This window comes from Mustela nivalis (genome assembly GCF_964662115.1).
Source record: "Mustela nivalis genome assembly, chromosome: 20".
Lineage (NCBI taxonomy): Eukaryota > Metazoa > Chordata > Mammalia > Carnivora > Mustelidae > Mustela > Mustela nivalis.
In genome coordinates, this window is record NC_139039.1 from 28637189 (window position 1) to 28664283 (window position 27095).

Consider the following 27095-nt stretch of genomic DNA (forward strand, 5'->3'; position numbering starts at 1 on the left):
ATAGCATCTTGATGATCATGATTACATACAGTCATGGAACAAGCCCAGGGCATACTTTTTTCCACTCGTGTATCATGTGCGTGAGTACATCTCTTCCTCAAGACGCCAAAATGCTAGACTTACAAGCTGGCGTCAGTGTGAAAAACTGTAAAAAACAAAACAAAAACAAAAAACCCAAAACCAAAACCAAACCAAACCAAACCAAAAAACCCCCAAAGGCGAAGATAAACAAAACAAAATGAAACAGAACAGAACAAGAGTCCACTGTTGGTTTCAAGACACAAATGTTTGCTTCTTTCCTCAGAGTGGGGGGGTGGGGGGAAAGGACTGATTCACCCAAGTGAAAGCAAAGGGGATCTCTGGCATTTGCACCTTTTATAGGTTCAAATGTGAACAAAACAATGCGGCCTTAACTAAGGAGATCCAAGTTGCTTCCAAGAGGAGGCACGTGAACACATGCACCAGCCTGAGCGAAGACTGCAAAGATCATCCCCTTCGGAAGCCAAGCACGGGCTTCTGCAAATTCTGGCACGTTTACCTTCTTCGCAGTTCTCTCCTTTGTACCCCGAGTTGCAGGCGCAGGAGCCCATGATGCAGATGCCACGCCCCCCGCACTGCGGGTCGATGCACTGCGTGGTGGGCACGTCGCACTCGGTGCCCTTCCAGCCGCTGAAGCAGAGGCAGCGGCCCTTGGAGTACTGCCCGTTGCCACTACACAACACCGGACAGGCTGCTGTGAAATAAGACAGGACAGAGGCATTAGCGGCCACCTTCTCGGGCGAGACCCCAAGAGAAAGGCGACGCGTGGTCGGAACGAGGAGTTTGCAGGATTTCTCCCCGTTCCTTTCTGGGCTTGCTGGTTTTCTGCCTTCCTCATCTTTCTACAGCTTATTTCTAGTGGCTTAAGAAAAGGCTCTAACATGCATACCTCTGGAACAATCCGGACCTAAAAATCCCGGAAAACAATGGCAAGTTCCAGAAACACACTCTCCATTTCCATGGCAATTTCGCGGGCATTCCACCACTGACTCTGAAGAAAAGAGAGAAAAGGAACACTTAGGGTAAGGCTTGCTCCTCGCATGAGGTGAACGGTGTCCTTTTGATTGTTTTAGCTTAGCATGGAAGGAATGATGGATGGCCCGCTCCGTCACCAAAAAAGGATTCCTTGCCCTCAGATTATTCGAGTAGTAAAAGCAAAGCACTATTATCTGAAATGCAGATTTTTTCTTTTTTTTTTTTGTTATGTTCAGTTAGCCACTGTATAGAACCTAGTTTTTGATGGAGCGTTCAATGTTTCATTAGTCCATTATAATACCCAGTGCTTGTCACAAATGCAGATTTTTTTAAAAAAATATTTTTATTTTATTATTTTTTTAAGATTTTATTTATTCATTTGACAGAGAGAAATCACAAGTAGATGGAGAGGCAGGCAGAGAGAGAGAGAGAGAGAGAGGGAAGCAGGCTCCCTGCCAAGCAGAGAGCCTGATGCGGGACTCTATCCCATGACCCTGAGATCATGACCTGAGCCGAAGGCAGCGGCTTAACCCACTGAGCCACCCAGGCGCCCCACAAGTGCAGATTTTTTAACGTTTTTCAAGAAGCACCGTCCTCCAGGATGCTTCCAAAGAACAGGTCCTCCCAATGCTTCGCGGGATGTCACATATTCATAAATAAACCATTTAAAAATATGTCTCCCATTTCAACCTAGGAGTCACACCAATCAGAGAAGACAACCGAGTTTCCATTCAACTCCCTGTTTAGGCTGCAGCCCGGGAAAAAGATGCCTTTGAAGACCGTTCTTACCTATGACGATGGTATTAAAAGACACCTGCTCCGCGTTCTTCCCGTCATTGTAAAAAGCCAGATGCCAGATTCCGGAATCCAAGTACTGGATAAAGCCAGCCTCGTGCAGACTGACAGATCTCGCCTGCCGCCCTGCCCTCTCCGGCTCCAGCAGATTCCGCTGCTCTCTCGCGATCAACCTGCTGCCATCCAGGAGCTCGACAAAGTCATACTGAGGGGCAGGACAAGGACAGAGGTTTAGTGCCTGGCCGCATTTCAGTTGCAGCTCCTTCTCGCTTTGTTTACTTATTTTATTTTATTTTTTTGTTCTGAAGTCTCCAAGGGTTGCCTGGGTGGCTCAGTCGGTTGAAGCCTCTGCCTTTGGCTCAGGTCATGATCTCAGGGTCCTTGGATCAAGCCCCACATCGGGCTCTCTGTTAAGCAGGGAGCCTGCTTCCTCCTCTCTGTCTACCTGGCTCTCTGCCTACTTGTGATCTCTCTCCCTGTCAAATAAATATAAAATCTTAAAAGACAAAAAAAAAAGACAGCGTCTGGAAATGGTTCCTGATGGACAGGTCCCTCTACGGAGAGCATTTCCAGACACCATGATCTAACTCTGCCCACTGCACGCTGCTGTCGTGTACAAACTTCACAAACCATTTTCCCCTTAGTGGGTGATCGGTTTCCAGAGATAGAGCTAAACCTAGCAACTGATAAAGAGTTGAATGAGTGCAGGCCGTGTGTGGATACAACCACGAGCCAGTAACATTTCAAATCTGGCAACCTAATTCTAGACTGGGAGATCCTCTCTTCAGGTCGTCTCCTACTTAATCTGTGTGTGGTAACAACTGTCACGATAAGTACTGTATCCTTACTGAATACTCAATACTGAATACTGAATCCTCGTGGCCACCTTTCTAGGATGGCATTGGTATTTCCACTGTAAGGATGAAGGAAACCAACCCCTGAGGGGCTCAAGGAGGGTTTGATCCCTCCTAAGTGGTGGAGTTGGTTTGTAAGGAAGCTCAGGTCTTTCCTACCACTCACCGTGCTCCTCTCAGTGACCATGATGTTACCATCCCAGGCACCAGGGACAAACCCATGGCTTTGTCCTTAGTTATGGTGAAACTAAAAACCAATATCAAGATGCCTGTACATCTCTGTACTGGCCAAAAAATTCAAGTCCAGAATAATTCACCACTCCCGAAAATGCAACAACAGAAGGGTTCTGAGGGGATGGCAGGAACTCTGCCCAGTTCTTATGATGAAGCTGATGTCATTAAGCTTAATTTTTGGTTTAGGAAGATCAGTCATGAGCATGGGGTAGCCTAGAATGCAACTGGAGGATTTAAAGATCATTAAAAATACAGAAGATGACCGCTAAGAGTAAGGCTCTGTAACCAGAGATAACGCAGTGAGTTTGAAAGACGCTGCCAAGACTTTCCAACATGGTTTTAATAAACTTGTTGAACAAAAGTTCCTTAAAAGTAGAGTGATTCAGTTTCTATAGACTCTTACCCGGTTTTACGTTATTCCTGAGGGTGAAAAATACGCTATAGTGATATATATATAAGGTTATAGCACTATCTCTGTGAATTACCAATACTCTACTTTCTGATAGATTTCTGAAATGGAATTTTATCAGAGCTCTGTTGGAAGAGAAGTTTATTATATGAATCCCTTAATACGATCAAACTGGAATAAAATCAACCATCGGGATTCCAAGATTCATGATTAAATGTGTCACCACCGAAATGATTACAGACTTCTAACATTACTACTGGACAGAATTTAGAATATCTGATTCAGTTTCCAACATATTAAAGTTTTTATTTAAATGTAAAAGCATTTTTTGGTTACTTTTTTGTGTAGTAAAACTATCTCATGACATCAGGTAGTGATGAGAAATACACACAAAAAAGTCATAACTTGGTTAGCATTCAGTAACTTTTCTTCATTTCTATCTTACAAGGATGAAAATAATCACTAGTGTGGATATTTAACCTGCAAAATTTTCACTGGAATTGTATTCCAAAATTATCAGAGGAAAATGAATGCAGCATTTTCTAAAGGTGACTGTATCTCAAATAAGCCATTTTCTCATCAGATTTAAATATTTATATTAGCATGGCAAAGAAGCAGGGAGAAGTTTCTTTTTATGGCTCCTTTGCATATAAACATTTTTCTCCTCTGATATTAAACTCAGTAACTGAAAGACTGAAAGGGAGGAAACTTGGAGATTTAACTGGTCTTTCAAACTCCCCACCTTCATTGTGGGAATCACCATTTGCATCACACTGTGAACAATAAAATGAGGCTGGGCTTGCAGGGTCTAGAGGGAGGGTAGTGGGGTTGGGGGGAAGTGGTGGGGTGGGGAGGCCACAGTTGCTGAGAATCTGCCTAGGCTCTCCTGGAGGGCACTTCACACTGGCCTTCAGGAGGGCTATTCAAATATCTAAGGACAAGTCCTCTCTTTAACCCTAAGCCTACATCTACATTAAGTAAACAAATGATACAGAACAAAAATACTTAAAACCTTTGTTCTCCAGGCGAAAAGTTCTCCACTTATGAACAGACTTGGGCTACTGGCTTTACTTCGTAATGCCTATTCATTAGGTAGAGACATGGATTTTTTTTGTGGGGGCAAGTCTTAGGATCTTCAGCTATTTTTCAGATAACATTCAGTCTCACCACTTTGGGGAAGTGATCATGAAACAAAAGTTAGACTTGATAAAGCTATCCTGCTGGTTCATTTCTGAGCAGTTAAGCTATCTCCATATGCTTAACTCAATTCAGTTATTAAAAGGATGAGAACTAGGGCATCTGGGTGGCTCAGGTCATGATCTCAGTCAGGGTCCACATGGGTTCCCCACTCAGTAAGGAGTCTGATTCTCCCTCTCCCTCTGCCTCCGACTCGTTCACTCTCATAAATAAATAAATAAATACATAAAATCTTTAAAAAAAGGATGAAAACTCAGAATCTATGAATACTTAACTGTATTTCCTTTTAAAGATTTTATTTATTAATTTGAGAGAAAGAGAGAGTGAGAAAGAGAGCATACAAGCAGGGGCAGAAGGACAAGCACTGAGTGGGGAGCCTGATGAGGGACTCGATCCTAGGACCCTGAGATCATGACCTGCGCCTAAGGCAGGTGCTTAATCCACTGAGCCCCCCAGGGGTCCCATTTTTAAATCAACTTTGTGGTGGTGGCATGGTCTTGCTGTAAATCATTGACATACAGAGGAAGGAGAGATTTTTAGACATCATCTGATCCAACAGTTTCATTTTCTGGACAGACACAGATGCAGAGAAGTGAAGTGATTTGTTCAGGGTCACAAGGTCAAAGAGTGGTAGGGGTGTATGCGTTCAGAACTCAGGTCTCCAGCTACCATCCGGAAGCAACCTTCATGCAAACGTACTTAAATGATAGTCAGTACACTGTTAACTGTAAAGCGTTAAATTGCTTCCTCAGGCTTCTAACTGTCCAGGAGAATGAACTGGGCATCAGGGAGAAGAAAGTCAATTGATTCCTTGGCAACAATCAAATGGACAGTTTTACAAAGGGTCACAAAGACTTTTAAAACTCAAGTGACTATTCTGAATGGCTGGCCGATTTTAATTATTTCAGGTTGATTTATTTAACGTTCCCCAGAAACAGAGAAATGTTCAATTTGGGCCGCTTTATGGCATATTTCATGTTTAAACATGGAACTCAGAAACAGTTGTTTGCTCTGCTGATCTTGAATAAACCAGAGGAAGGAACGCTAATAACTGTGGAGATTCAGAAAAGCCTTCATCTAGTTAAACACATATATTGTAGAAGGAAGGAAAAGTGGATATCATGTATATTGTATTTAAATACCAGAAGAATTATGGGAAAACCTGAAACCACACTTTTTATTTCCCTAATCTAATATGGTTTATAGAACTTGGAAAGAGTCAACCCTAAATCTTTAAATAAATCTTTAAAGTATGCAACAATTTTCTTTTTGAATTTATTTTCTGGAATGTATAGGTTCTGTGCTCACTGTTGTGCCAATTAGCGTCAGAGGTATATTTCTTCAGTTATAAAAAAAAGTGATTTAAACATGTATCTGGGTCCAGTGAAAAAGTTAATTTTTCTCTCTTTCACTGGACCATTGATATAAATGCAATCTCTCTGCTTTCAGAGAAGTTAGAGAGATCCACTTCTACTTAAGACAATCTGGTTATTATTTCGTGCTCTGTGTCACCTACGACATAAACAGGTGTCAAACATAACTGCAATCAGAAGTTTAAACTGGACACGGGCACACGATGGGGAGTATTTATTTACTGTTAAAGATTTTTAACTTATTTATTTGACAGAGAGAAAGAGAGCACAAGCGGTGGCGGGGGGCAGCAGGCAGATGGTGAGGGAGAAACAGGCTTCCCGCTGAGCAGGAAGCCTGATGTGGGGCTTGATCCCAGGACCCTGGGATCATGACCTGAGCCGAAGGCAGAAGTTTAACCAACTGAGCCACCCAGGTGCCCCCGCAATGGGGAGTATTTAATGTTCAAGGATCAAAGGCATTTACTTTAATAATGTAGATATGAAAAATGTTATCAGAAAAATGAATGTACCAAAGCATGATATTCAAAGATTTCACTGCTTATAATTTATACATGTATACGAAACTTCCTCTGATCTATGGTGACATAAAAGAAAGCACGTTTAAGTTTCTTTCTCCTCTTTCTTTAAAGATAGGTCTCTTTTATTGGTATATGATCAATTTTTCTTTAGAACTTATATTCCTAGGTAATAGAAAAAGCATTTCTCAGAAAATTGCATACTTTAAAGCATACCTGAAAATCCTCCAGTTTGCATTTCATAAATCAAATTAAAATCTGCATGAAGTTCTATGGGTAAATAAACTGGTTATCAAGTATAACTTCAGGCTTATCCGACTGTCAGCGTTAATTAACCATTTATTACATTTTTGGAATTCCTGTGTGACTAACCTAATAGTTGACCGTAGGAAAAGTCCGAGCTCCAAAGTTACAGTAGGTTATTCATATAATTTCTCTTCGACATAACGGAACCTCTTTTTATTTTTAAGATTTTATTTATTTATTTGAGAGAGAGAGAGAGCAAAAGCAGGGGGAAAGAGGCAGAGGGAGAGAAAGAAGCAGGTTCCCCACTGAGCAGGGAGTCTGAACATGGGGCCCAATCCAAGGACCCCGAGATCATAACCCAAATGGAACACAGATGCCCAATTGACTGAGCCACCAAAGCACTAGAATAATGGGACCTCTTTTAAATCACAGTTTCCAACGTAAATACCCTGATCCAGTATTAGATTATGAAAAAGCCTACAGAATTACTGATAGCAGCTCTCTGTGACTGTTACTGTGACATAATTTTCATGCAAGTGGACCAACTTTAAAGGTCTTTGAATGTAGGACTGAAGGGTATTTGAATTGTTTTGAGAACCACACATAGATGATCAGCCTTGGTTATCTACGGAAGTTCTCTTGCCCCTTTTTCTGAGGAAATGGCGGCTTGAGTTGATAAAGTTCATGTCACTCTATTTATGTTTATGTTCCCATAATTTCTTTACTTGTAAGTCTGGCATTAAGTAGAAAAAATGCGATATATTTTCAACAGCATGAATACGATGTTTGAGATGAAAATGCTACGTGCATGTATTACATGAAAAGAATAAGATCCTCTGAAATCCTCACAGAATCTTTGTAAACCACTTGGAAAATCCATGATGTTTTCCTAGGTGCTCAGATGATGTTCGATATTCATTCAGTTACTCACAAATTTTAGTACATTTTAGTCCATCAATAACGATTAACGCAAGTCAGGAAGAAAATGCCGTTCTTCCTACTAATTTGAAAACCTCAAGTGTAACCTACATTCAAAATTCTTTTCACTGTAAAAGATCAATACGAAAGTGGGCCAACCCTTAAACAGCTGAACTTCAGAAACGGGATAACTTTAAAAATGCAAACTAGCAAGTTTGCATTTTATTGACAACAAAGCTTACTTTTACCTGAGTATGGGAAGGGGGTAAGCCTTTTCGGCCATATACTCCAATCAATGCATCCTTCTGAAGAGAGATATTGAATTTAAGAAACTGTGGCTGATCAATGAAGAGCTGGGATCTCCAGAAGACCCCAGGAGGAACCTCTTGAATCGCTCTTCGGCCAATATCAAGTTCTCCAGAATCTATGGTGTTATTTTCTTGGGTAAATCCACCTAATTTTCCTGAATGGAAGAGATCCATTGAAAAACGATGAAAAATTAAAACAACAGCAACAACTAACACCCTCCCTGCTCCTCCCCCCCCCCCCGCCCCCTGCAAAAAGCCTCAAACAACAAAATAGCTTTCCCTTTCAGAAAGTTCTTTTCACTAAACGCTCAGGCATTCTTTCTTCTGATAAATGAAAGGTTTCAATATAATTTTCACTTTAAAAGCTTTTCTGTGAGCTACTGTTGTTCAACGAATTCTGATTTAGCACATTCTTTAAGATATTTAAGTAAAAATCCTTTGACTTCCCCCAAGGTACGCCTATTACTGAAACTCTTCACACCTACCGTCTTTCTTGATCACTTGAAACGTAATTATCTTACAAATATATGTCTTGTTATTTCTTGGGAGAGATTAAGTCTGTTACTAATCAGTCCTTCTAAACGTACCATAGCACTGCAAAGTGTAAATTAAGGCAGAATGGATTATGGAGATTTCCAAATCAATCTTTAAGCAAACAACAAAACCAATCAATGGCACGGATTCATGTAGTTCCCTCTGAACTCTGCGTTACAGTGAATAAAAACTCAAGATGCTGGAAAGGAGGCAGAGAACGGGTAGTGGGGACATTAGGCGGGGGAGGGAGGGAGAGAAAAATTCAGATTCTCACAAAATTAGTGAGGCAGGCTGTCATAACGTTTCTCTTTCTTTTGGCCCTCATCTTAGTTTCACTCATAGCCTCACCAAGCGTACTTGCCTTACCCCTTTCAATGACCTTCAACCAAGGAACAAAAGCTCTGTCCTCCCTAAGTCTCTACCAGTTCCTGATTTTTGGAAACAGATCCAAGACTCATATTTTTGGGTCTGATTTCCCCCTCCTTCCCTCTTGCTAAGGTTCTTTCTCATGGTTCGGACAGGGCATGTGATAGAGGAGGCTTTACCATTGGCCTTAAATAGAAATAAAAGCACATTGTTTTTTATTCAGAGAAGGCCCATGAAGGCTGAGGGACAGGATGAAACTGGAAAATGTTCCTCTGCCCATTCAAACCACTTACAGTCACAAAGGTGACTTACTATGATTTTTTTAATGTTCCTATGAATTCAGGTATTACATAGTATTATGTAGCATCAACTCCAAAACAGCCTCCAGAGTTGTCAATTGGAAAGTTGGAGGGTTTAATTTCGATCACAGACTTGTGACCTATCTTACTCTAATGACAGGAGGACAGAGTTTTCTATGTATGAAAAGTTATTAGTTTAACATTGAATCCATGTTTGAGCATTTACCAGGGACATAGGACTACACGTGATAGAAATGTCTGCTTATCCACCCTGGCTTCCATGGTTTCTGCCATCAAGCAACGAATTATATGGCTGGGAAAACATCAACATGAATTTGATGAGCTTAAGGACCAGATATCTAAAGCCATATATAGTTACAGGTCAGAAGAAGGTGGTATCACTGTAGGCTAGTGGCTAAAAGTTCACAGACGGGTTAAACTCCAAGGTAAACTTTGAAGGACAGGTAGGGTAAGGTTTTTGACTTGGTGTAAACATTATGATTAAAAACTTGGGAGTGCAGGGGTGCCTGGGTGGCTCAGTCAGTTAAGTGTCTGACTCTTGATTTGGGCTCAGGTCATGGTCTCGGGGTTGTGAGATCGAGCCCCACGTCAGTCTCCATGCTCAGTGGGGAGTCTGCTTGAGATTCTCTCTCTCAAATAAATAAATAAATCTTTAAAAAAACAAACCATGGGTGTGTAATTGGCTGTGTATTGCAGTGACGGTGAACAGAGAGATCCATATGGCTAGAAAAGAAGTTAGGAAAACTGGCTTTGGAGACAGTCAAACTGGGTGCGAATCCTGGCTCTGTCAATAACTGACTGGTGCTCTTAAGGAAAAAATTGTTTTTAAAGATTTTACTTACTTATTTGACAGACAGAGATCACAAGTAGGCAGAGAGGCAGGCGAAGGGAGAGGGGGAAGCAGGCTCCCTGCTGAGCAGAGAGCCCGACATGGGGCTCGATCCCAGGACCCTGAGACCATGATCTGAGCTGGAGGCAGAGGCTTAAGCCACTGAGCCACCCAGGTGCCCTGCTCTTAAGGAAAATATTAAATCTCTGGTTCTAAACCTCATCTGTAAAATGGGGGTGATAATAACGCAATCATAGAACTACTGTAAGAATTACATAAGGCAACATATGTAAAGCATGTGGCCGTCAGAGTATACTGAGTGAATGGGAGACAGTAATGGGTCTGTTATGGGAGTAACAGAAGATTCGACTAGAAAGGGAGAATGAGATCAGTTTGTGGAAGGCCCTGAAGGCCAGCTTAACAGTCTGGTCTCCAACATGAAAGACACCTTTCCAAAGGCACCCAGATGGCCAACAGACACATGAAAAGATGCTCAACGTCACCTATCATTAGGGAAACGCAAATCAAAACCACAATGAGACATTATCTCACACCTGTCAGATTGGCTAAAATCGACAGTGCAAGAAACAACAGATGTTGGTGAGGACGTGGAATAAAGGTGCCCTCTTGCACTGTGGGTGGGAGTACAAAGTGGTGCAGCCACTCTGGAAAACAGTATGGAGGCTCCTCGGAAAGTTAAAAATAAAATGATACTATGATCCAGTGATCCCACTATTGGGTATTCACCCACGGAATACAGAAACAGTAAGCCCAAGGGATACACTCCTGCTGACATTCACTGCAGCTTTTCTACAACAGCCCAGTTACGGAAGGGGTCCAGGTGCCCACCGACCGATGACTGGGAAAAGAGAATGTGGTATATAGACACCATGCAGTTCCCATTCAGCCATAAAAATTAGGAAATCTTCCCATTTGCAATGCTGTGGATGGATCTAGAGAGAATCAGGCTAAGTGAAATAAGTCAGAGGAGGACAAATACCACAGGATTTCACTCATACGTGGAATTTAAGAAATGAAACAAATGAATAAAGTGGAAAAAGAGAGAGAGAGGGAAACAAACCAAGAGGCAGACTCTTCACTCCAGAGAATAAACTGATGGTCATCCGCGGGGAGGTGGGAGGGGGATGGGGGAAATACGTGAGGGGTTAAGGGGGGGGGCACTTGCGATGAGCACCAGGAGGTGTATGGAAGTGATGATTCAGTATGTCGTACTCCTGAAACTAATATTACACTGTATGTTAACTAACTGGAATTTAAATAAAGACTTAAAAAATAGATACTTGTATTCGACTCAATATGGGCAAATTGTATTTCAATGCCATAAAAGCACTTACTTTTCCTATGTTGTGTGTGCGTGTGTGTACATGCAGGCACGCGTGTTTATCATCAGGAGAAACAGAATTCCAGATTACTAAGGAAAGTGTCTTGTGTGATCACAGATGAGTATAGCACATATCCAAGTTATGCCCGCTGGGGTCTAGAATAATTCAGAATAAATTCACGCTTATAGATAACTGCGAAGTTTGAAGTAGAGTACTCGTAAATGCTGGGGTTGTCTTCTGCCCGGCCTACCGTATGCTACAAGGACAAATGAACCCTTGCTTGCCAAGGAGTTATACATTAAAGGGAGACCATTGGCTGAAGATGAAATGAAGTTATGGTCAAGGACATTAAAGACAAACAGTAGCCGCTTTCTCCCTGGCTTCACTTTCTGTTGCTTCAGCTCCCTGCCGTCGGCTGTGGTGTGAAGGCAGGTGATCCTCCTTCTGACGTATCCTCAGAATGTCAATAGTAGCCTAAGGGCCACATCACAAGTCCCGCACGGTTTACCTCGCCTCATCTCTCCACAGGAGCATCCCCCGCCCCATTTACCACAAACAGCAGGGTGAGTACGGAGAGTGAGCTATTCTGAGAGAGAGAGAGAGACCACCTTCACATAACTTCTGTTATACGGTATTGTTGTAACTATTCGATTTTGTGGTTACTTACTGTTATTAACCTCTTACAGCACCTAATTTATAAATTAAGCTTTATCCTGGGTAGGTACGTATAGGAAAAACCACAGTATATATAAATTTCAGTAGGATCTGTGGCTTCAGGCGTGCACTGGGGGTCCCGGAACACCTCCTCTGCAGGTGAGGGGGTTCACCACAGTGAGAAGCCTGCATGGGGAGACACGAGATGGGATATCGTTGCCAGAACCCAGGGATGAGGCAGGAGGGGCTGTACAAGAAAGCTCAGCAAAAACTCATTATTTACAATCCCACCTCCTCTTCTCTCTTAATGTCCATAACCACGGCAGTTATCGGGCCGACTTTTCTTTAACTAATAATTTAGTATTATGATATGCTCTAGGGAATAAAACTTAAAGGGGTTTCTGGGTGGCTCAGTGGGCTAAAGCCTCTGCCTTCGGCTCGGGTCATGGTCCTGGGGTCCTGGGATGGAGCCCCGCATCCGGCTCTCTGCTTAGTGGGGAACCTGCTTCCCCCCACACCACTCTCTCTGCCTACCTCTCTGCCTAATAAATAAAGAATATTTTAAAAAGTTAAAAATTGGGTTATAGTAATCCTTGTAATTTTTTACGTATCGGCTCATAGATTATACACCACATCATTCACTGAGATATCAAATATTTATTTTATGGCAGTAATACATATTCGCTCTAGCAAAATTAGAACACAGAGCTAAATACAAAGATAAAAAAAATATAATCTGACCGCTCAGAGATTATGTTCGTTTTCTCTCCAATCAGATATCTTTCTTGATTCATATGGAATTTTAAATACCTGAGGCCAAATGTTAACTGTACATTTTGGATGTTTCTTTGCAATTAGCACCTACATATATCATAAATTAGTTTTGTTTGTTTGTTTGTTTGTTTAAAGAGAGGGAGAGAGGGAGAATCTTAAGCAGGCTCTGTACTCAGTGCGGAGGACATGGGACTTGATCTCACAGACCTGAGATCGTGACCTGAGCTGAAATCAAGATTTGGAGGCTCAACCAACAGAGCCATCCAGGTGCCCCCAGAAATTAGTTTTTTTTTTTTTTTAAAGATTTATTTATTTTATTTGACACAAAGAGAGAGAGAGAGAGATCACAAATAGGCATAGAGGCAGGCAGAGAGAGAGGAAGGGAAGCAGGCTCCCTGCTGAACAGAGAGTCCAATGCGGGGCTCGATCCCAGGACCCTGAGACCGTGACCTGGGCCAAAGGCAGAGGCTTAACCCACTGAGCCACCAGGTGCCCCCATAAATTAGTTTTTTTTTTTTTTAAAGATTTTATTTATTTACTTGAGAGAGAGACAGTGAGAGAGAGCATGAACGAGGAGAAGGTCAGAGAGAGAAGCAGACTCCCCATGGAGCTGGGAGTCCGATGCGGGACTCGATCCTGGGACTCCATGATCACGACCTGAGCCGAAGGCAGTCGTCCAACCAACTGAGCCACCCAGGCGTCCCCATAAATTAGTTTTTAATTAAAAGATTAAAGAGAAAAAGGAGAAATGGAACTAACTTTACTGAAGTCCTATGATATGTTAAGTAGTTTCATCTAATTTATGTGTTTTGAATTTCAAAAAAACTCCATGAGGTTGACATTATTTTGAGATGAAGAGACGAAGGCTCAGAGAAATAAACCACCTGCCCAAAGTTAGTGGTAGAATCAAGATTCAAAGTGAGGCCTGCAGAACTCCAAAGCTGTGTGTCTTACCTAGTCATCAGCGAAATCTTTTCTTTTTATTAAAAAAAAATATTTTAAATTATTAAGTTTTGAATTTGTCTAATTTATATAAAATCAGATATGGTAACCCATTGAACCACACCAGACAATCTGCTTGGGTTTCAGTTTTAGGATATAAATTTATAGGTTTTTCTATACGTACTTTTTAAAAAGATTTTCTTTATTTATTTGAGAGAGAGAGAGTAAGCACATGCATGAGTGGGAATCGGGGGAGGGCCAGAGGAAGAAGCAGACTCCCCGCTGAGCAGGGAGCTCTACGTGGGCTCAGATCCCAGGTCCCTAAGGTCACCACGGCAGCCCAAGGCAGACGCCTAACCAACTGAGCCACCCAGATGCCCCTGGAGTTACTTTGATTAGAAAGAAATGCCCAGTTCTTATGAAATAAGCACTGCCATGGATACTATAATGTGAAATTCCTTGAGTAATAATTTATACTAAATTCTTAACAGGTTCTTGTCTTTGGGTTGACTTCCACATGAAACTATTTTAAAAATACTGAATAAAGTAGTAGTCCTTTTCCCCACGAAGACTGGTTCGTACACATGTCATATTTAAATACGGAAGTGGTTCCAATTTGGATGCACTCATCAAGTTTGTACATCACTAAGGCTATCATTATACTTCATTGTTATTAGCAAGTCCTATTGTTATTTTCTGAAGCTTCCGTGATCTAATCCACTCAATGGCGTTAATCCTATGCAGAGCTGCTATAAATGGTTTTTAGCAGCTTGAATAGCACATCCGCACTTTGAATGCTGGTAAGCATAGAATGGTGCTCATCACAGAACCTTGTCTCCCCGGCCATCATCCTGGCCCAAGCATTAGCTTTGGAAATAGTAATCAAGTTGTGACTTGCAGGGTCTCAGGTTTTGCTTTGTTGTTTTCTCCATATACTGATTTCAAGGGGTTAAGGCTCTTCTCACAGAAATGATATGTGTGCCTACCGTTGTATCACTATGTGTGTTTACTTATCCAATTAGTCCCACAGCAATTAAACAGGTGGCTCCTTTTCACAAAGAAGGTTCTTTCATTTGTGAGACAGAAGAACCAAGGTTGATTGGATGTGCCTGAATGGGGGCAGTAGGAGTTGAGATCATTGTTTTCTGTCTCCCTGTAATGAAAAACACTGACTAATCATAACATCATGGCATCTCAGAGTTCAAGTGCCCATGGAGGTCAGTTAGTCCAGGAGTCTTCAAATAAGAGGAGTCATACTCCTAGGTATGAAGACGACATGAAGATTTTTTTCTTTCCTCCCTGCCTCCTTCCTTCCCTTCTTCCTTACATATTTTGGGAAGATTTTCAATGAGGAGAGTAGTCGTCTGTTTTAAGGGAATTAATTTCTAGAACCTCAACAATTTCCATATGTAGACTCTCTTTACAACAGAAGGGCATACCTCTCACATATTCAGAATCTTACTATGACACATTGTCTTGAGCATATAAAGCTTCTAATGTGCCAAACAAAGGCAAACTTGAAAGTAGCTTTGTTGACGAAGCCTCCTTTATTTGAGACACTATAAGCCCAAGGGAGAGCTTTAGTGTCTTTCCCTGTCTTGCATGTATTTCTATCAAGGACAAAGTGTGGCATTACGATCAGAATATTTAAGACTGTTGGTAAGTTGTGAAGTCCGAGACATCAAGAGAGAGAGAGAACATGTCTGTTTGGTGACCTCATTATCCATCCTAACCGCTGGCAGAGAACGTCTTCCACCGGCAGAAAGGTTTCCTGACCACGAAGACAACATCCATAAGGTAAGAACGATTAAAGACAGTGATGCCTTATTCGATCCAACTGCCAAACTCAAGGCAAGAATCTGTGCTCTATCTGTCTCTCTGCTCTCGCCTTAGAGAAGGAATTCAGAGCTGTGATGACGGTGACAAAATGTATTATTACTTGATTTGAACTGAAGAAATCTTTTTCTGACAGAAAGTTTCATTTTAATGAGTCCTAGCTCTGCCAGGAAATTATCTAGTATTTCCTACAAATTAAATGAGCCAATTAGAGGTATTTAAAACATATGCTACAACAAAAGCATTCAAAAGACACTGTAATAACAAAGGTATATGAAAATGAACACAAGTTCCATTTTCCACGCCACTCTGTGGATATCGGGTTAAACAAAGCCACTAAGGTAAAGAAAGAGTAACGGGTACAATTAGGAGTGCTTTGCTAAGCCTTGGGAAGGCTTTTTATGGATATACTTCACAGAAGCTGAGAAATGGGTGGATTTGGAAGACTTGGGACCAAATATTTTTGAAAGCAGGTAGTTGTCAGTTCTGTGCTCTCAGTAAGACTGACAAAGACAAGTGACAGAGCTGACAGCTTGCAGACCACTCAACACACCTTTTAGAAATAGATCACAACGTGATTCTTGACATATGACTAATAAGGATTTCAAACAGTTGAATAGCATCACTCTAAAAAAATCCTTTCCTTCCCATCTGCTTATTTTGCAGCAAGATTTCTTATATTTATGTTTATAAAAAAAGAAACAGGAATAAAATTGATACTGAATCTTTTTCCTTTGCTTTTTTTAAAAATATTTTATTTATTTATTTGACAGAGATGACCAGCAGGCAGAGAGACAGGCAGAGAGAGAGGAGAAAGCAGGCTCCCCGCTGAGCAGAGAGCCCGACGTGGGGCTCGATCCCACGACCCTGGGATCATGACCTGAGCCGAAGGCAGAGGATTAACCCACTGAGCCACCTAGGTGCCTCCTCCTTTGCTTTTGTAATAATATCCATCCATGACTAGCTGGACTAATTGGGAAAGCCCCCATTCACCTTACTTGGAGAGGTATTTTCAATACATGTACACTTTTTATATTTAGTAGTTATAAAAATGGTTCACATAGTTATAGAATAATTAGGTTGATTTTAGTCAAATGGGTACAACTTGTAATTATGAGTACAATTCCATTTAAAAGAAAACAGGTTTTCAAAACATTTATGAGTCTTATGGTTGCAGGAAATACACTTTAATTTAAATCTGTATTCCTATTTTGTCTCAAGGCCCAAGAACTAAATAGCTTGAAGACCACTCATCTAGTCTAGCTTTTCCTCTGAAATAGGACTCTTGCTTTAAAGTGCCCATCCAGTTCTATTTGTTTCTAATTGTTACACAATTTAGAATGAATATATTTTGGGGCGCCTGGGTGGCTCAGTCGGTTAAACGTCTGCCTTCAGCTTAGGTCATGATGTCAGGGCCCTGGGACTGAGCCCCTCATCAGGGTCCTTGCTCAGCAGGGGGCCTGTCTCTCCCTCTCCCTTTACACTTCCTCGCTGCTTGTGCTCGCTCGCTCGCTCTCTCTCTCTCCAAATAAATAAATAAAATATTTAAAAAGAAAAGAGAATTAATTTGTTTTGAATTAAAGTCTTACAATGGATCTTTTCTAAAAGACAGATGCAGACCTGACCTCTTACTAGAATCAGAGATGGAGTGGGACATGGCTGACTTTCCTTTACCTAAATCCAGTGACCTGGCGGCTTGGATTAGTGTAACGTTCTTGCAAAAGCCTCCAGTGTGAATGTCAGGGAACCGCAGTCCTGTGAAGGGGCTTTGTCTTTCTAAATTCTGTCCTACTGCTTTTCAAGTCCCGGCTCTTCTCTCATTTGGCCAAGTCAAGTGTGGTCAATCCTGTTAGCGTTTTCAAATGCTCTTCATGGATTGGAACCACACCTGGAAGTCAGCGAGCCATTGACACAGTTTGATAAACTTGTAAATACTCGAGCAACCTTTTCCTCTGAAGCTCATCAGTCCTCCCAGATAAAAGCCAGGACACAGACGTCTTTCATCATGTCCTGAATTCCTGAACACGTTGGCTTCAGAGGAAATAAAAGGAGGGCCAGGTCTGGTGCTCTCTGTGCTCCCTCACTGAGATCACTCCATCCTTAAGCCTCCGGAGCCTGAGCCTGGGAATGATCATAGGAAACAGGAAGGTTGTTTGTAGGTTTTGCTAAGAGAAAAAGGAGGAAAAATGGAGAAAAAAATAGAGAGGGCAACAGAGTGCCCTGTAGTTATTCTAAACTCAAAGCGTGTAGGTTAGGAATCAAACCAATTAAAACCTTCACAGTAAGAGTGAGGTGTACCATGTCTTCTAACACAATAGGGTATCATCTTGAAGATTTTTCCCCAACATGTCCTGTTGCGTCTGAATGTGGGAGCCACTAGCAGTCTTTTTACCTACTAACTGTGAATTTCCCTTTCATCAGTAAGTATGTGTCACAACACTCGGAGCGTCTTAAAATATGGTTGTCAGAGCGTGAACACTTAAAGAGGTCACATCCCTGAAGTTATTGTTACTCCTCTCCTTCTCAGGTAATTCCCCTGTCTCTAGGCAAACACATCAGGAAAATTTTTTCCATAAAATTGGCATTTTTCAGATACTGCATTCACCATGCCTTGAACTCTGAGATATTGTATAAATAACGATTTACCAACCCTAGACGTTATAAGGACAAAATGGAATATTGAAATCATACTCGTTATCAGGAGGTCTGGTATCTGCCTGAAAATTATTCTGTGACATCAGAAAAAGCACAGATGCTCAATACTAACTATTTTGCCATTCCAGATCATGACTTTGCTGCCTGCACAGGATGTGAGTAAACAAGCCCAAAATTATTAAAATGCAAAGGCCAAAAAGAAATCTAACTGTGAAAGTCTAACTCCATTGTTGGGGAGGGTGAATGATAATATTGTCTTGAGTCCCACAGAGGCACTAATAATTAAGATGTCAGAAAGCAAGGTTAGGCGTTTATAGACCATCAGTAGCCCATCCTCCAAGCCTATGACGTCACTTTGGATTCATACCCTGACTCTGAGATCTCTGAGAGAACGTATCTGTTTATAAACAACCACATGCCATAACTTAGCGTGGTGGACAGACAGGGTTGCATCGCAAGAGAATTGAATTGAAACAGAACTACTTTGCGAATACAGTTTAATGAACAAAAATCTATAGGGCACCTAGTTAAGGAACTACTGCACACTGCAACTCAAATTATATAAAATACTGAAGAAAACACAAGGCACCTTTTAGCCCATTTCTTCAAATCATAGGTGATCTTCAACTTGCTATAAAATTTAATTCTCCGAAATCGTCCAGTACTTGAGAAAATTCATATATGATAAACAAAAATGTAAAGTTGAAAAGCACTGGAATTATTTTGTTTCAACAGGACTAATCATATATATATATATATATATATACCCACATATATATGTATGTATATATACGTACACAAACATATATACGTAGTTTTTAAATCTGTGCTCAGGAGTTGAAAAAATTTTTTGTTCATACATAATTGACATAAAACATTTCATTAGTTTCCAAGTACAGTGTGACGACCTGACACTTGTACCCAACGTGAAGCAGTCACCACGATGAGTCTCGTTGACAGCCATCACCTCACATAATTGCCACCTCTTTCTTGTGAAGAGAACTTTTAAGACCTACTGTCTTAGTGAGGGAGACAGACCATCAGAGACTCTGAACAGCAGAGGACAGAGAACAAAGTAACAGCTGATGGAGGGAGGTGGGTGGGGGATGGGCTGGTTGGGGGCGGGCATTAAGGGGGACACTGCAATGAGCACCAGGTGTTGTATGTAAGGGATGAACCACTGAACTGTACTCCAGAAACCAATATTGCACTGTACGGTAACTAAAAAAAAAAAAAAAAAAAAAAATCTACTCTCTTAATTTTCAAATATCCAATACAGTATTATTAGCTATGATCACCGTGCTCTACATTATACCCCATAATCTACCTACTTTATAACTGGAAGTTTGTACAAAAGGAGTGGATGTTTTTGTTTTGTTTTGCTTTTGATTGGAGAAGTAATTTGCCAGAGTTATACTCGCCCAAATTTATGGCTTTTTGTCTTACATTATCCCAAACAAGTCTCTACTAAATTTTGGCATTTGTCTTATTGTTCCTTTCAAATAAAGTAGTGTTGAAATATCCTGCCATGGTGCTCTCTATTTGCTAACTCACTGTAATTGCCTGCTTGGTTTCTTGCCTAGCAATTCACGTGCTCCGAGAACAGCCGGGATTATCTTCCCTCCACTCCGCCACAGCTATATTCTCAGAGCCTTGCTCCATGCATGACACATAACACGTGTTCAGTAAATAGCTTTACAATACTCTGCATTCAAAGGAATATTAAGGATAAGATTCCTTTCATAAAATCCAAATAACTAATAATAAGGATTTCTATGATTGCTTTAGGGAATATTCCTGATGCAGATTTAAAGATGTATCTTCTTAAAAACTTAGCTACAAATTACAAGTGTGTGATCTAGAATTGTGTTAAAAAGCGTGAACTAATAATTATTGACATGTATCAAATCTTGCCACGTTCCAGTCACTGCCTGGCAGCCTACAGGTGGGATTTGATTTAAACGGTCAGGACTACCGCACAGAGAATCAGCAGGTTAGGGAAGGTCACTCATGCCTAGCCGGCCAATAAGAAAGCTTCAATTCTTAACCACTAGGCTCTACCAAATTTGTTCTGCGTATACTTTGCAAGGCACGGCGTTGGGCCCTTTATGTACTTTATAGCATTTAGTCGTAGTATTTTCATCTATTCCTTTGACAAATACTAACTGAGCATGTTTTACATGTCTATAGCTGTGCTGAGAGCTTGGGACAGAGCAGCGGAGAACAGATACAATCTATGTCTCCTACTCTGGCAAAGAAGACACACATTAAGTAGTACCAGTGATAGCCACTAACATTTTTCAAGCCTTTATTATGTACTACACACCGTTTTAAGTATTTCTATTGAATCCTTAAGACGGTTCTAATGATGAGAAAACTTAAGGCCAAAGAAGCTATAGACACCTTGTCCCAGGTAACAAAGCCATTAAGGATCAGAACTAGGATGTGAAGCCAGGTGGGTTGGCTCTAAAGCCTAGGCTCTATCTTTTTCCTATACTGTTTCCGTATTAGAATACGGTGTGATCTATAGCCAGATTGTGGGGAGCCTTGGAAATCACTGAAAAGCATCTGATGGGAGTCTAGGTCACTGGAGGGGATCAGACAGGGTACTGATATCTCAGATTTGTGTTTGAAAACTCTGTGAGCAAGACTAGAGACATAACAGCCCAGACAGAAGGTGGCTTCTCCAACTCAGGTGAGGGATGATGGATCCAAGAGATCCTGTGAAGTTAGAACTGATAGGACTAGGTTATTCACTGAATCTGGAGCTGAGAGAGTAGGAGGGGCCAGGCATTCCTCCTGAAATTCTGGCCCAGGTAAGATGCCATTTCCCGGCCCAGAAGGCTGTGAAGGAGAGACAAATTTGGAAAGGGATGATACAGCAATTGTGTTTTCCAGAAGACGGTCACCACAATATCTTTAATTGTTCATGCTCTCATGAAATGAATCCCTGGCATTTACCCACAAGACAGAGAGTTCAATTCTCCTTCCCATGAATCTGGGCTGATGTTACTTTCTTGACCAACAGGATGCAATGGAAGTGGCATCCTCAAGTGTTCAATATTGTAGGATGTGCGAAGGCTTATAACTTCTGTGTGGGTCTCTTGGAATGCTCCCTCTTGGGATACTTCTCTTCAGAACCAGCTGCTCTGCTCTGAGAAGTCCAAGCCCCATGGAATGTTCTGGTCAGCAGCCACAGTTGAGTTCCGGCCAACACACAGCACTAAGTGCCAGCCATGAGAGTGAGCCACCTTGGACATCTAGCTCAGTGGAGCTTTTAAACAGCCCCAGCTGACATCTGAAAGCAACTGCATGAAAACACCAAGCACAATCACAGAATTTCCGAGTCCATGTCCAGAATCAGGAGAACTGATGCCAATTGTTCTCTTAAGCCACTGAATCTGGATGCAAGAACAGAGAACCAAAGTAGTTGATGGGCTCAGTTTTAGACCCGGGAAGTTTGAGGCACCTGGAAGACACCCTGGTGGAAAAGTTCCGAAGGGACCTGGATGGATTTTGCATAGTTGTCTGGAGCTCAAAGGTAGAAAAATTTCCATGTATATCCATATACCATATATACCTATATTGATTTGGGAGCACGCAGAATGTCACATAGCACAGAGAATGTGACCGAAGCCAGGAGAGCAGATAAGAGAACACAGAGGAATCCTATTCCAAAAAAGAGCAGAGTCCTGAGTAGAGACAATGTGGAGGGATCAGCAGGAGAAAGCTGAGTCAACAGATGAGTCAAGTTACTGCCAAAGAGAAAGGGAGAGAGCCAAGGTGAATGCGGTATCACAGAAGCTACGAGAAAAGAACATTTCCATTAGGAGGGTTAGGTTAACTATCATACGCTACCAAGAACTCAAAGATGATAAAGATGGAAGAGGCTTCATTGATGCTACCGAGGTAGCACGTGATACCCCCAGAAGACACCAGTTTCAGTGCACGATGGTGGAGAACGAGCCATGAGAAAGGGGTATGTGGAAAGCAAGGGAGTGAATATACTGAATACAGATGCTGTGCTCACGAAGGCTGGGGGTGGCGCGAGAAGGGACAAATAGGGTAGAACTGGACTAGGAGGGAGAGTCGAGGGATTTGGGGCTTTTTTAAAAAGACGTTGAGAGGCCTCCGTAGGTTCTCATGTTCCTGGCAGGTGTCAATAGTGGGCAGATCTGGAAGACACAGAATGGGATTGAGAGTGCTCATGGGAAGATGAACTTCGAATACAGGGCAAAGGGTGTCAACGTACAGACAGACACACAGAGGAATGACTTTTTGACAAGAAATTAAGAGAACTTCCTGGGGACGTTTCTATTTGTTGTTGAACAGAAGGGGGCCCATCTGTGGAGAGAGCTGGGTTCTGAGGACTTGGGTAGATCTGGAACAAGGGTTGACACGTGTGGATGGGAACCTGCAAGAGAAGTGGAGTAGGGCGGCCAGACCTTTGGCGGTCAATGAGCCGGGAGATGGGTATTATGTACACGTGAGGAAATTGAGGCTCTAAGAGGTGAGGTGACTTGCTCAAGGTTACAAAGTAAATAAATGAAGGAGCTAGGAACCGAATACAGGCCTGGGTCATTCTTTCCAGTACATTAGGCTAAGTGAATTCCTTGGTCCAGGGGAGCAGTTGTAGTTTTTGGAAAGAGACGGGTATTGGAAGTTGAAAAACCTCATTCTCCTCTCTTCATCCACATTGTCCAATGTCCGTCAGTTTCGCCTGAGACCCCACACTTCTTTTTTGTTTTTTTTTTAAGATTTTATTTATTTAGGGGCGCCTGGGTGGCTCAGTGGGTTAAGCCGCTGCCTTCGGCTCAGGTCACGATCTCAGGGTCCTGGGATCGAGTCCCATATCGGGCTCTCTGCTCAGCAGGGAGCCTGCTTCCCTCTCTCTCTCTCTGCCTGCCTCTCTGCCTGCTTGTGATCTCTCTCTGTCAAATAAATAAATAAAATCTTTAAAAAAAAAAAAAAGATTTTATTTATTTATTTGATAGAGAGAGAACACAGTAGGAGAGAGGAAGGGAAGAGATCACAGAGAGAGAGGAAGGGAAGCAGGCCCCCTGCTGAGCAGAGAGCCAGATGTGGGACTCGATCCCAGGACCCTGAGATCATGACCTGAGCCGAAGGCAGCGGCTTAACCCACTGAGCCACCCAGGCGCCCCGAGACCCCACACTTCTGACACTTTGTCTCTAAAACTGGCAGTCATAGATGGTCTCATGGAATATAATAGAAATTCTTTTTTTATATACTAAATACCACTTAGAAGCTTCTGTTTAAATGGGCTTACAAGCTAGCAGGGAGTTTCCTAAAGCCTTAACCCCATGACTGTTCCTTAGCGTTGTACTTAAAAAATGAGAATAAAATAGGACTGCATAAACAAAAGTAGAGTATTTAGGGGCTGTGACTCAGTGGTCTCATTATACTTAGCACAGTTAGATCTCCTGGTGAGCTTTGTTCAGAATTCTAAGGCTCTCCTAAGGGTGGCAATCTCAAATTTTTAACGAGATGATGTGATAGGCTTCTCTGGATACTTGAAAAGCTGAGGTCGTGGACGACAGGGAATGGACAGGGCAGAGTCGTCACAGAGGTTTAAAACCTGTGATTTTCAGGTACCTCTTCTGTCTTGTAAATACTGTCCCCTCCTGCCCCCCGAACCCCAGGGCTGTAAGTATTTAAGAGATACATGGAAGTATTTAAGAGATACTTGGAAAAATGGAAATAAGAATCTTCAAAATTTAGGGTTTTGGGGGGGGGGATGCTGTTTGAGGCATAATAAAGAAGACAAGTGACTACTAACTAGGTCCCACTTTGCAGACAAGGTCTGAGCCCAGAGCTAGCTTTGCTTTCTGTAAGGAGGAATGTCTCTGAATGTGCCAGTCCAGCTGGCGGGCCGGAGCACCTAACTCATCCTGGAGCATCTGGTGCCTGTTCCTTACGTGGGGAGCTTCTTTACAGGGCTAGGCTAGGAAGAAGGTTCTTTCCTTCCATGTATATACAGTCCTACAGCCTCACGTCAACTGTATGCAGTGCATTCTGTGATCACGTCGGGGAACTTCAGTCTCTCCTAGAGGAGGGGACTTTCAGAGTAGTGCTGTTGAAAGTGTGGACCACCATCCTTTGTAAACTGTGAAATTTTGTGAGTAAGTGTCAACCAGCACTTGTTTAAATGGGAAGCACAGCAGAGTAAGCAAACCAGGGTGCATGTCACAAAATGAGGATAAGCACTATTTTGGGAAACATATTTCAGATGGGTATGGGCGTGGGACATAGTGTGGATTTCTTACTGCAGACATAGAGAAGAGTTTAAAACTCTATTTGCTCCACAGAATTTCTGAAGCTGTATGTACTGATGTTCTTTCTTCTTAAAGATTTTATTTATTTGACACAGAGAGAGAACACAAGCAGGGGGAGCAGCAGAGGGAGGAGAAGCAGGCCACTGCTCAGCAGGGCTCGATCCCGGACCTTGGGATCATGACCTGAGCTGAAGGCAGATGCTTAACTGACTGAGCCACCCAGGCGCACCCCCCACCCCTTCCACCATGATGTTCTTTCAAATGCCTGGAACTGCTATGATCCCAGATGGTTTATTCCAACAGTATCCCAAAATCTTCTCGCAGGATCTGAACCATGAAGCCCCTTGACCAAAGTCACAAAGTAAACAGGTGAAGAAACTAGGATTTGAACGGAGGTTTTTGTGAGCGGAGGACCACGGATTCAAGCAGGAGGAGGCACTCCCCGGCAGAGTACCAGGGACCAGCACGCGGCTGGAGGAGCATCTCTCAATCCACAGCTCTCTTAGAATTATGCCGCTCAAGTATTGTGGAACTAATTAGCTGTGCTCTATTTTCATCTTCACCATGATAAAAGGCCAGGATGTTGTAAAAGAAAACAAGCCTACAATAAGCCTTTCTCTTTTTAGACTAATTTCTTGAGTCTAAAAAAAAAGTTCCTTCCACGTGTGGTTAGTACGTGCCATCAGGCTCTTTTCATAGAAACCATCCACTTTAAGAGACAGGCTACATTTTAATCTCTAGAAGCCCAGAATAAACACTCTCCCTTTCTGTGCCATCACTTGAGCGAATGGTTCATCTGTGTGTTATCAGTGTATAAAAAATTAAAACAACTGTTTACTTAGCTGCAATTTCCCCCACCTACAGTTTCATTACTAATAGGTCACCGGCTTATAGTTTCTTGGGACATGTGGAGTCTTACATCAAAAGGCTCCATACAGGTGTGGGGCGAAGGGTATTTATTACTACCATGAAAATCTAACGTCTTATAGAATTCCTCAGGCTCCCTGAGAAGGAAGAGAAATACCATAAAGTATTGTTGTTAAAATAAAACAAAAGATGAGAAAACAGAGAACAGAAAAATGATGACGGCATTAGTCATGGTGAATGGGCACGTGTCCAGTGAAAGCACATATAAAAATATAAATAGATAGATATTATGTTATTTATAAATACACAATAGCTTCTCTCTAGTCTTGCAGAGAAACTAGCCACTCGAGGACGGACATAATTGATGCCAAAGCAGAAAATAAATTCATGAGATAAGAAACAAACAGGGAAGAACATCTTGGGAAATGCTTAAAGGCAGACAATATATTTATGTGACCAAAAAAGGTATCTTGATTCGCTTGCTTTGAGATATAAAGTATTATAACATTTTGTAAAAAGTCCGAGATTGCCAAGTGTCAAAATACACACACACACGTATTGAAATAATGGGCAGGTGTATATAATATAAATGTATACATGCATATATACATTTTTCTGGGTGTATATATAGAAAAATGAAAGGAAGAATTTTCAGACTTCTTAAATTCTGTTTTTAATTCAGAACCAAGTGACCTGAAAGTCTGTTAGCCCAAAGTGCAAACTTATGAAGGTTTACAGAAGGGACAAGCAGAAGAAAGGTCAATAAATTATAATCCTTTAATGTGTCTTATATTTGAAAGCTTTTATAACAAAATTAACATAGTATTCCAACTCCATATGCTAGCTGAATGAAAAAAGCTTAATACACCCAAGATACAATATATGAGATGGTATAGTGAATTATAGCCTATTTACAGACTAAAAATCAGACAAAATACACACACAGAGGACAAGGTGGAAAAGCCTAGCCGTCAACTCAGAAGGCAGAAAATCATACTATTCCTATAGTAAAAAGGAGAACTTCCAATCTTTCAACTAAATGAATAAAAACCCCTCATTAAAAGATGACATCTGTATTTCAAAATCTTTTTCCTCTCCCAGATATAACTGGATGTGACATGGATAAAAATAAATTTATGGAAAAGAGATGTTAAAAGAAACACACAAGACACGTAATTCTTTCTCTTACCATTGTCGCCAGAAGGTAATGATACCGTGTTTGTTGGCATAGTATCAGAATTCACTTTTCCATTCTCAAATGTGTCATTTTCAGTCTGCTGTAACTGCCAGTTGAGGCCAAAGAGATGCATTGCTGGGGGCAAAGAATACAAGTTGTTTAGAGGTCTGCTGTTTATCAGCAGCGTCGCAACTCGTAAACATGTTTATAACAAGATTCGTATGTAAAGTGAAAATTTCCATGTTCTGAAATACCAGAGATAATTGCATATAAAAATTAGAAAGGAAACAGTTCCTCACACAAATGCAGCATAGACAGCAAGGTAGCCCAGGAGGCTCTTAGGAATGAATGATTATTTGCTCTGCTCTGAGTCCCACTCTTCACTGTCCTTCAGGTAAGGGGTAGAATGCTCTGTAGCAACACTGGCTTTGCTTGACCTCAGGCCACTTGCACACTTGTAACACTCAGTTGCAACATCTATACATTCTCGGGAAACATGATGCTATTCTTTGGGATTAAGGTGAAAAGTAACTACTGGTCTCCCAGATAAATCTGCTGGCCTATGAAATGAACAAAGAATTTAGACAAAATATGGTAATGTTTGAATATTTTAGACTTAAGATGAGTTTATGACATTCAAT

General features: G+C 41.6%; 1 protein-coding gene across 5 annotated transcripts in view; it reads right to left on the reverse strand.

The window, feature by feature from the left end:
- Nucleotides 1-27095, reverse strand: part of TENM3 (teneurin transmembrane protein 3) — a 2451411-nt gene that overhangs the window by 109460 nt on the left and 2314856 nt on the right. For all 5 annotated transcript variants that reach the window (XM_082715814.1, XM_082715812.1, XM_082715813.1 and 2 more), the window contains 5 exons: nt 26467-26589; nt 7804-8018; nt 1804-2014; nt 929-1030; nt 539-733 (listed from right to left, as the gene is read on the reverse strand). In XM_082715814.1, coding sequence (XP_082571940.1) covers nt 539-733; nt 929-1030; nt 1804-2014; nt 7804-8018; nt 26467-26589 — 846 coding nt within the window. The remainder of the gene's footprint in view (nt 1-538; nt 734-928; nt 1031-1803; nt 2015-7803; nt 8019-26466; nt 26590-27095) is intronic.